This window comes from Brachyistius frenatus, unplaced genomic scaffold, assembly GCF_029030835.1.
Source record: "Brachyistius frenatus isolate BFR_SWC_R1_liver_20210118 unplaced genomic scaffold, ASM2903083v1 Contig_105, whole genome shotgun sequence".
Lineage (NCBI taxonomy): Eukaryota > Metazoa > Chordata > Actinopteri > Embiotocidae > Brachyistius > Brachyistius frenatus.
In genome coordinates, this window is record NW_027210704.1 from 1,292,546 (window position 1) to 1,300,680 (window position 8,135).

General features: G+C 44.0%; 1 protein-coding gene across 1 annotated transcript; it reads left to right on the top strand.

Moving 5' to 3' along the window:
• Window positions 1–826: 826 nt before the first annotated feature.
• On the top strand, window positions 827–5,961 carry tmx2b (thioredoxin-related transmembrane protein 2b). The gene is made up of 8 exons (XM_069711993.1): window positions 827–1,151; window positions 1,899–1,959; window positions 2,315–2,428; window positions 2,521–2,597; window positions 2,689–2,795; window positions 2,883–2,948; window positions 3,047–3,176; window positions 4,085–5,961. The coding sequence occupies exons 1-8, from the start codon at window positions 963–965 to the stop codon at window positions 4,253–4,255; spliced, it is 915 nt and encodes a 304-aa protein (XP_069568094.1). The 5' UTR covers window positions 827–962; the 3' UTR covers window positions 4,256–5,961.
• Window positions 5,962–8,135: the final 2,174 nt, after the last annotated feature.

Sequence of the window (8,135 nt, forward strand, 5' to 3'; positions counted from 1 at the left end):
AATAACAAACTTTCGGGGAGTTATTGTTAAAAAAAAAGAAGTGGGGCAAGGATGGTTGATTGGGGGCAAAATAATGTCGCTAGAACCTAATTTAGACTTTTCATGGTGTAAATACACATATATTATATTAATATATTTATGTGTTTTTATATTTACCAACATTCATTTACTTTTCTCCTTCTTTTTAAATTGTATTTATTTATTAATAAAAGGGAGCCTTCCAGCAAAATCATTTCAAACAATTGTACTTGTATAACCGTATACAAGTACAATTGTTTGAAATGAAATTCAGGGGACTAAAAGTTCAGCAGAACAAGCAAAAACGAATTAAACATCTTGAATCTTAAATTAATTGTAAAAATGCATCCCAATTTTCGCTTGGCACAGAATCACTTCCGGTGGGATACCACGTGTTCTGCCAACCAATCAGCAGCGACCAGTTCCCTGGGCTGACCAATGAGCGCCTGCTCGAACACATTCGTCCTGTTTGACCTCCGGACATCTTCCGCCCTTTCATCAGGATTTCTTTACATTTTTTGCCGACTGCAAAAGCCAAAGATGAACCAAGCTGGCCGGAGGGAGCGACGGTTAAACCGGAAGTTACGTCTTCTGGCTTCGTAGTAAAAAGCTCATACGTGTCCGTTTAAGGCCAGAAAACGCGACGATGTTTAAAGATGTATTACAATATTAAAAAACAAAATCAAATTTAGCCACAAAACATTTGATAATACTGTATGTTGGTATATAGAGTTAAAACGACCCACAACATAGAATTATAAGTCGTTTTATTTTGAAAAAGCTGAACCGGAAATCGTATTTCCAGCCACCTTGACGACGTCGAACAGGAAGCTGGTTTAGCACAGAGCCATTCATACCCAGCTAGCAGCGTCTCCGCTGACCGCCTCGGTCTTTTCGGGGTTGAGTTCCCGTTTAAATTGTTGTTCGGTAGTTCATCAGAAAACATGGCTCTGCTGACGCCATTGTTCGCTTTCCTGTACCACCTGCCGCAGGTGTACAAGTGGCTGCTGAAGCCCTACTACGTCGCGTCTCTCTTCATGTCTGTAGCGTTTCTCGCTGTCCGGAAAACGCCCGGCGTCTGCGACCATCTGGACACGCAGCGGGAGGACGGCAACCCCTGCGACTTCGACTGGGTCTGTACACTCATCACACAAGTCCATTTGCTTTGTTCGGGACCGGACTCGGTCAGTGAACGCCACAGTCGCGAGGCACCGGGAGGCTGGCCGGCACGGGCCGGATGACCTCAGCTGGAGAGCGAGGAGACAGTCAGGCCAGACTGCGCTCACAAAACCAGAGATTTATGTTGTTTGAGCTTATTTGGCGGAGACGCACAAGTCGCAGCGTTTCAGTTATTGTTCACAACAATCTACAGAGGTGTCATACGGAGTACGGCGCGATGCAAATGTTATAAATAAGCTATTCATTTATGTTGTTGACAATTTGAGTTGTTCCTGACGTCATTTCACTTCAGCAGGTCGCAGGAGTGCAACAGCAAGGAGAGGAGAGCAGATTTTTGCTTTGTTTAGTTTTTTACACAGGAGAGCTGTAGCTGTACGGAAGGGGATGCTTGCATGTTACTATGGAGACATAGTATACTTGTGGAGGGGCCACAACCTACAGCTGATTTGAAGAAATACACAATGCATACAATAAGCTTCAAATTAATAGATATGCAAGATGAAACTCTGTCCATCAATTTCAGTTGCCATCATGCTCATAATTACCAGCTCTGCTCCGTGATGCTCTAAACGCTCTGTGAAGTATTTTTACACTAAGTTTCAGGCATCAGTCGTACTTATCAGTTAAACATTGACATCTTGGATCAAAGCGTGTCGACATGAAAGCTGATCACCGTTAATATTTCTTGTTTTTGTTCTCAGAGGGAGGTGGAGATCCTCATGTTCCTCAGCGCCATCGTCATGATGAAGAACCGAAGAGCGAGTGAGTGAAATGTTGCGTTTCTTTAAATTATTCTGTTAAATAAATGATTTCTCAAAAGGTCAAACGTGATTCTTTTGATATCTAAATATGCATCGTTCACTGACCGTTGCCTGCTGGTCAGACTGTTTGCCGTATTGGTCCCAAACGTTTCTATCGTGACGAGACAAAAAAAAAAGCCATTTCTTTGACTTCCAAATAGTTCATTTTAGGGATTCTGAATATCATTCTTCATCTTCCTCTAACTCCCATACCGGAAGAGTCTTCGAGACAGTACTGCTGAGGGGTTTGCTGATTTAATTTGTTTTTAACGAAGCTCGGACCGACATGAACGTGCCTCTGTGTCTCTTCCTGTCAGTAACCGTGGAGCAACATGTGGGCAACATCATCCTCTTCAGCAAAGTGGCCAACGTGATCCTGTTCTTCAGGCTGGACATCAGGATGGGGCTCCTCTACCTGACGCTCTGCTTAGGTCCGGCCCACTTTTCCGTCGTGTCGATCCTCTTCTGTAAGTTCATCAAAGACAAACGTGGTGAAATTCTTCCTGTTGCGTTTGTGTTCCAGTGTTCCTGATGACCTGTAAGCCTCCTCTCTACATGGGACCCGAGTACATCAAATACTTCAGCGACAAAACCATCGATGTGAGTAAAAGCGGCGGTGAGCGCTTGACCGAGAGAGGAAAGATGAATTTGAATTTAACGATGAGTCCGTTGTTTTTGCGTGTGCTCGCAGGATGAGCTGGACAGAGACGGCCGCGTCACCTGGATCGTGGAGTTTTTTGCCAACTGGTCCCCGGAGTGCCAATCCTTCGCCTCCGTCTACGCCGATCTGTCTCTCAAGTAAAGACGTCCGTCCACGTAGTGAAAGAACACAGTTCGCTGGCGTGAACTAGACTGACTGCGGGTGCTTCTGTCCTCGTGTTTCAGGTACAACTGTTCTGGCCTGAAGTTTGGCAAAGTGGACATCGGACGCTACGGAGAGGTTTCCAAGAAGTAAGACGTGTTCCGTCTCTTTGGTCCCGGAGACGTTGGTTTCCCCGAGTGTCGAAAAAAAGAGGACTTTTCACACGTTCTCCCCGACTTTCCTTCAGGTACAAAGTGTCTGCGTCTCCGCTGTCCAAGCAGCTGCCATCTCTGGTGTTGTTCCAGGGCGGGAAGGAGGTGATGCGGCGCCCTCAGGTGGACAAGAAGGGCAGAGCCGTGTCCTGGAGCTTCACTGAGGTCAGGCTGGGCGGTTACACTTAATATCTGTCCCAAAAAAAAGGATGACCAATCAAGGTCCAGGAGTTGATGGTTGATCTCCATCTCTGCTGAGGCTGCAGATGGAAGGAAACGCGCCGTGTGTCAACAGATACCAAATGGTTTGAATGCCAAAGTAACACAAGTAAAATAACTCGATATATTAAGTTATTGTTATAAATAAATAGGTCCAGGTACCATTAGTAAATTATAATTCCTCCGCGCCGCATTATAATTTGGGGTCGTCCTGCCGTCTGTCCGTCGGTGCGTCCTGATCCCGTGAACGTGATAGCTCAGGAACGCCTTTGAGGGAACTTCTTCAACCTCGGCGAAAAAACAGTCACTTGATACCAAGAATGAACTGATTAGATGTTGGTGATCAAAGGTTAAAGGTCAAGGTCACTTTAACTTTCCCATTCTCACTTTTATCTCGGGAACGCCTCGAGGGACCTTCTTCAAATCTGGCACCAATTTTCATTTGGACTCAAAGATTAAGTGACTTAAAATTTTGTTGGTCAAAGGTTAAAGGTCACTGAGTTCACATCAACATAAAAACAGAATCTGTATTAGTTTGGACAGATGTGCTTGTGAACTACATCTGGAGCGGTCAGCGGAGGCATGTGACCGGCCGGCGGTATTTCTAGTTGACACCAGGACCAGTATGACGCTGAGCCAAGAAACCGTTGTCATGACTACAGCAGAAAGCAACATTGACGGCAGCTAAAAAAACCAAGTTTGATTCATTTTGAGTTTCAGGGATTTTTTTTTCTCTCATAATATTAATTCATTTTCCATTTTTTATTTATTTGTCCATGCCGAATACGTTTTACTGTTTTTTTGTATTGAAGTGGTGAACTTCAAATAAACAACCATCTGTCTCGCTCCACCAGGAGAACATCATCCGAGAGTTCAACCTGAACGAACTCTACCAGAAATCCAAGAAGCTCGCCAAGACCAGAGGAGACAAGATCTGCCAATCCCAGTTCCCCCCGGTTCCCGAGGAGGAGGAGCCTGAGCAGGACGCCCAGGGGGAGGAGCCTGAGTCCAAGAAGGACAAATAAGACGGCGGGTGTCACCTCAGCTGGGATATCTGGATGGAAGTTGAAGGTCCGGGTCGGCTCACTCCTCCTCCGCCTCGTCTACGTGCTCCTTCTCAAAGTGTTCAGTTTGCTGACTCATCACCCTGCTTATTATTTAGCTGCAGGGAAAGTCCAAGAACCCGGTCAGAACCCGGTCAGAACCCGGTCAGAACCTGGACCGCTGTGAGAGTTAAACTGCCACAGTAGTTCACCGTGAACCTCCTTTAATCCACTAATTCAGCCCAGTGACTCATTTAAAGGTCCCATATTGTATAAATTCACTTGTATAATCTTTTTGGGTCATAAAGCCGGTCTATATTAAACTAAACGCATAAATACTGGGAAGTGTCTCAGCCCGTATTCAGCCGCGTGGACGAGCCGATGGACCCTCTTTGAGTTTGTGATGTCACGAACTTGACACTCCCGTCACGTGTCATCAAAAGAGGGTCTTTGATATCAATGCGGCTTAAAGACGCAGACACCAAACAACCTGCAGATGTAGAAACTACACCGAGATGTTTTTAGGTCCTTTAAAAACCCTCAAAATCCCAAACTACAAATAACCAGGTTTAAGTGTAGAATATGGGACCTTATAAAGAGAAATAAAAGAAGAAGAAACCGAGTACACTTTGCAGGAGGAGCAAACAGATGCAGTTGACCAGCTTTTGAAGGGGTGGTGGTGGGGGTGGGGGTGGGGGGGGTGCTAATGCTATAACCTGATCCAGTATGTCGGGCCTGGAAGTGCTGCCACCACGAGTATCCACAGCACGTCTCCGCGGCCTCAAGCTGTAAAGTCCAGCGACTCATTCGGTCTCACTAATCAACCAGGAGAGCAGTGAATGTGACGCTACTTTGTTGGTTTTATTTCCATTTTTTTATGCTACTAATTTAATTCAGAGTAGATTTTTAATTAACTGTATATTTGTGTAAACTAAGTTCTAACTGATCGCAGTGTTAAACATGAGATTGAATATCGGGTCGTGTTCGTTGAACCTTCAGCGATTTAACATTCCACCAATTTCATGCTATTCTTTTTGTTGTTGTTGTTGTTTTTATTTAGTATTTTATTTTGATTGTCAAACTGAGATGAGCTCCGTGAACACATCACGTCGCCTGCATTCCTCATTTGTGTCTTCTTCACATTGAACTTTTCCCAGACCTCGTTTTGGTTGCAGTTATTTGTTTTCACTGTTTAAACTTAACGAAACGAATATTTGTGTTTGAAGTTTTCCCATTTTTCAGCCTCCTCTTCAGCATGACGAAGAACTGACTGCATGTTTCCAGAGAATGAATCACGTCATCGGAGACATTCACACATCGTTTAGTTTTTCATAAATTGCTATTATATGAATTAATTAAAAATCAGATTGCTCTCTTGGATCGTATGATACAATAATGTTTGAGGTACTGAATACAATTATCCTGCATTATTATGATTATTTTTGTTTTGCATTCCAGCAGTAAACTGTTAAAGTATTTAGGTTTAGTTTTTTTTTTAAACACACTGAGTTTATTCCGGACTACTTTTGTTGTTACTAAAGCTGTTTTCTGTGTATATATTTGAACTAGATTTGACCTTCATTTCAGCTGCTCTCAGACTGCTGTGTTTCTGCTCCTGTCCATGTCCGGAGGAGTCGCTGTCAGCGGCCTGTTTTCTTATTCATGCAATAAAACAAGGTACACGTGAAGAGTTGTGGTTCGGCTGTCGTTCCTCAGACTCACAACCGTCACACTTCCTCTGGAACCTTTACAAGCAGTTCGTATCAGCGGGTCGGAACTGGAACGCGACCGACGCGGATCAATGTCGGCGTTAGAAAATGGGCCACAAGATCCATTAATTGATATAATTGACCACTAGGGGGTCTCGACGCGCCCTTCTGATACAATGGTGACATGTCGTCACCTCATTATGGGAAACTTTAAGCAAACAGTTGCTTATTTCCACATCCAGCGGATCCAGAGAAACATCAGTGTTCAGTCGGAGTCGCACGATGAATGTAAACATGTAAAATGTCTTCTTTTTTTTTTTTTTTTTATCTCCACAGAGAGAGAGGTGGGTCTGGAGCTGCTCATCTCTGACTGAACCTGCTGAGCAGGTGGAGTTCAGCAGCTTCATCACATCTCCACTGGAAAAAAACAAAAAGCTGAAGGATGCAAACAGTGTTATCACCACCAGCACCCGCTTTTAAATGACTTCTGTTCGTTTGATCATTTATCAGTAGAACAATATGGATTAAAGCAGTGAGGTCGCCTAAACATCAGTCCAACATATAAACTATATCAATTATTTTTTTTAACGTCACTCCTTCTTCTTAGTTTTCTGGAGGTCCATCTGAAAATAATCCCTCATTCATTAGAAAAGAAGATTCAAGAAGACCTGTTTTTGGGGGCGTGTCTGTTTGATTGACAGGCCTGTGGTGCAGTCAGGTTACAGCTATCGGTGGGCGGGACGTAGTATCAGGTTTCCGATCAGATGGGTCAGATCCACTGCTGGCTCCTCCCACGTTTGTCACAACATCTCTGACAAGTGTGAAATACACTTTTTGATTAAATGTTGTCATGACTACCTTTGACCACCAGTTCAGTTCATTCTTGATACAAAGTAAATATTTATTCCCAACTTTTTTTTGAATTTCTTTAAATATTGGCATCAAATTAAAAATGAGCATATATTTGGCAAAAAAAACTACAATTTCTCAGTTTAAGTATTTGCTTTGTGTCTATTTTCTATTAAATACGAGTTTATGTGATCTGCAAACCGTCGCATTCTGTTTGTATTTACATTTTACAATCATACGACAGCCGATGGTTCTGAGATGGATATTGTCCGATGCGCACATGGACTGTTTACCTGCACGCAACCAAAGCCCGCTCAACTGTGATTGGTCAATACTATCCGGACAACCAACAGGAACCAGTACGCCTCCGGTACCGAACATCTGGACTCAGATGTTGGTTTCTGTTTAAAGACTTCTGATTCGTGCACCTGCAAAATAAATGTTCAGTTAAATGTCCACAAATCCTCTTCTAGAGAAAAGGGCACACACACACACACACACACACACACACACACACACACACACACACACACACACACACACACACACACACACGTCTGTCATTTCTTTGATTTGACTTTTGGTTTCTCGTCTGTCATCAAACGCAGCTGAAGAAGTCTGAACACGACTCTTTGCAGCCCACTAAACCCACTGTGGGGACTATGTCCTCATTGTCCTCCTCATTGTCCTCACTGGGGACAATAAGTGTCCTCCGATTATAGCCAATCACACCTCGCTAAAATGAAACCCTCTTTCTCGTCTCCCGTGATGTCACAGGTCACATGTTCTCTCGTAGCGCTTCATGTGTGCTCGCACACCTCACATCCGTCCCACGGCCGGCGACGGATTAAGACAACCCGGTGAGACGGGGACACCTGAAGGCGAACACAGAAGTCACGATGTTCGCTGCCGATGTGGAACGTGTTGCAGACCTGTGACGGTTCAGAGAAAAATGAAGAAGCTAAAACTGATTATTGGTGTCATTGGTTTCAGATTTACTTTGAACCGGTGCAACGAACCGTCATCCTGTAAAAACACGTGAAGTTACAGCCACAGCTGGAGGTCAAATCTTCAGCAAACACTGGGAGAAGGAAGACTTTGTGCACCGTGTTGAAGCGTCCACCACCACGTCACAACATTTTTATAATCACCAACACATCTCGTGAGCTTCAGATCTCCCGCGATGGCACAAGATCCAAAAATACAGAAGAGGAGCATCCGTGAACTTTTTCATTATATTTTGAGCACCTTCACAAATGGAATGAAACTGAATGAAATTCACAGCTGGCGTTTGCAGTTTTACT

Excerpts from the sequence above, each read along its gene's own strand:
- tmx2b (XM_069711993.1), top strand. The coding sequence starts at position 963 with ATGGCTCTGCTGACGCCATTGTTCGCTTTCCTGTACCACCTGCCGCAG. Across the intron at positions 2,598-2,688 it reads TCAGCGACAAAACCATCGAT|GATGAGCTGGACAGAGACGG; the intron begins GTGAGTAAAAGC and ends GTGTGCTCGCAG. Across the intron at positions 2,796-2,882 it reads TACGCCGATCTGTCTCTCAA|GTACAACTGTTCTGGCCTGA; the intron begins GTAAAGACGTCC and ends CTCGTGTTTCAG.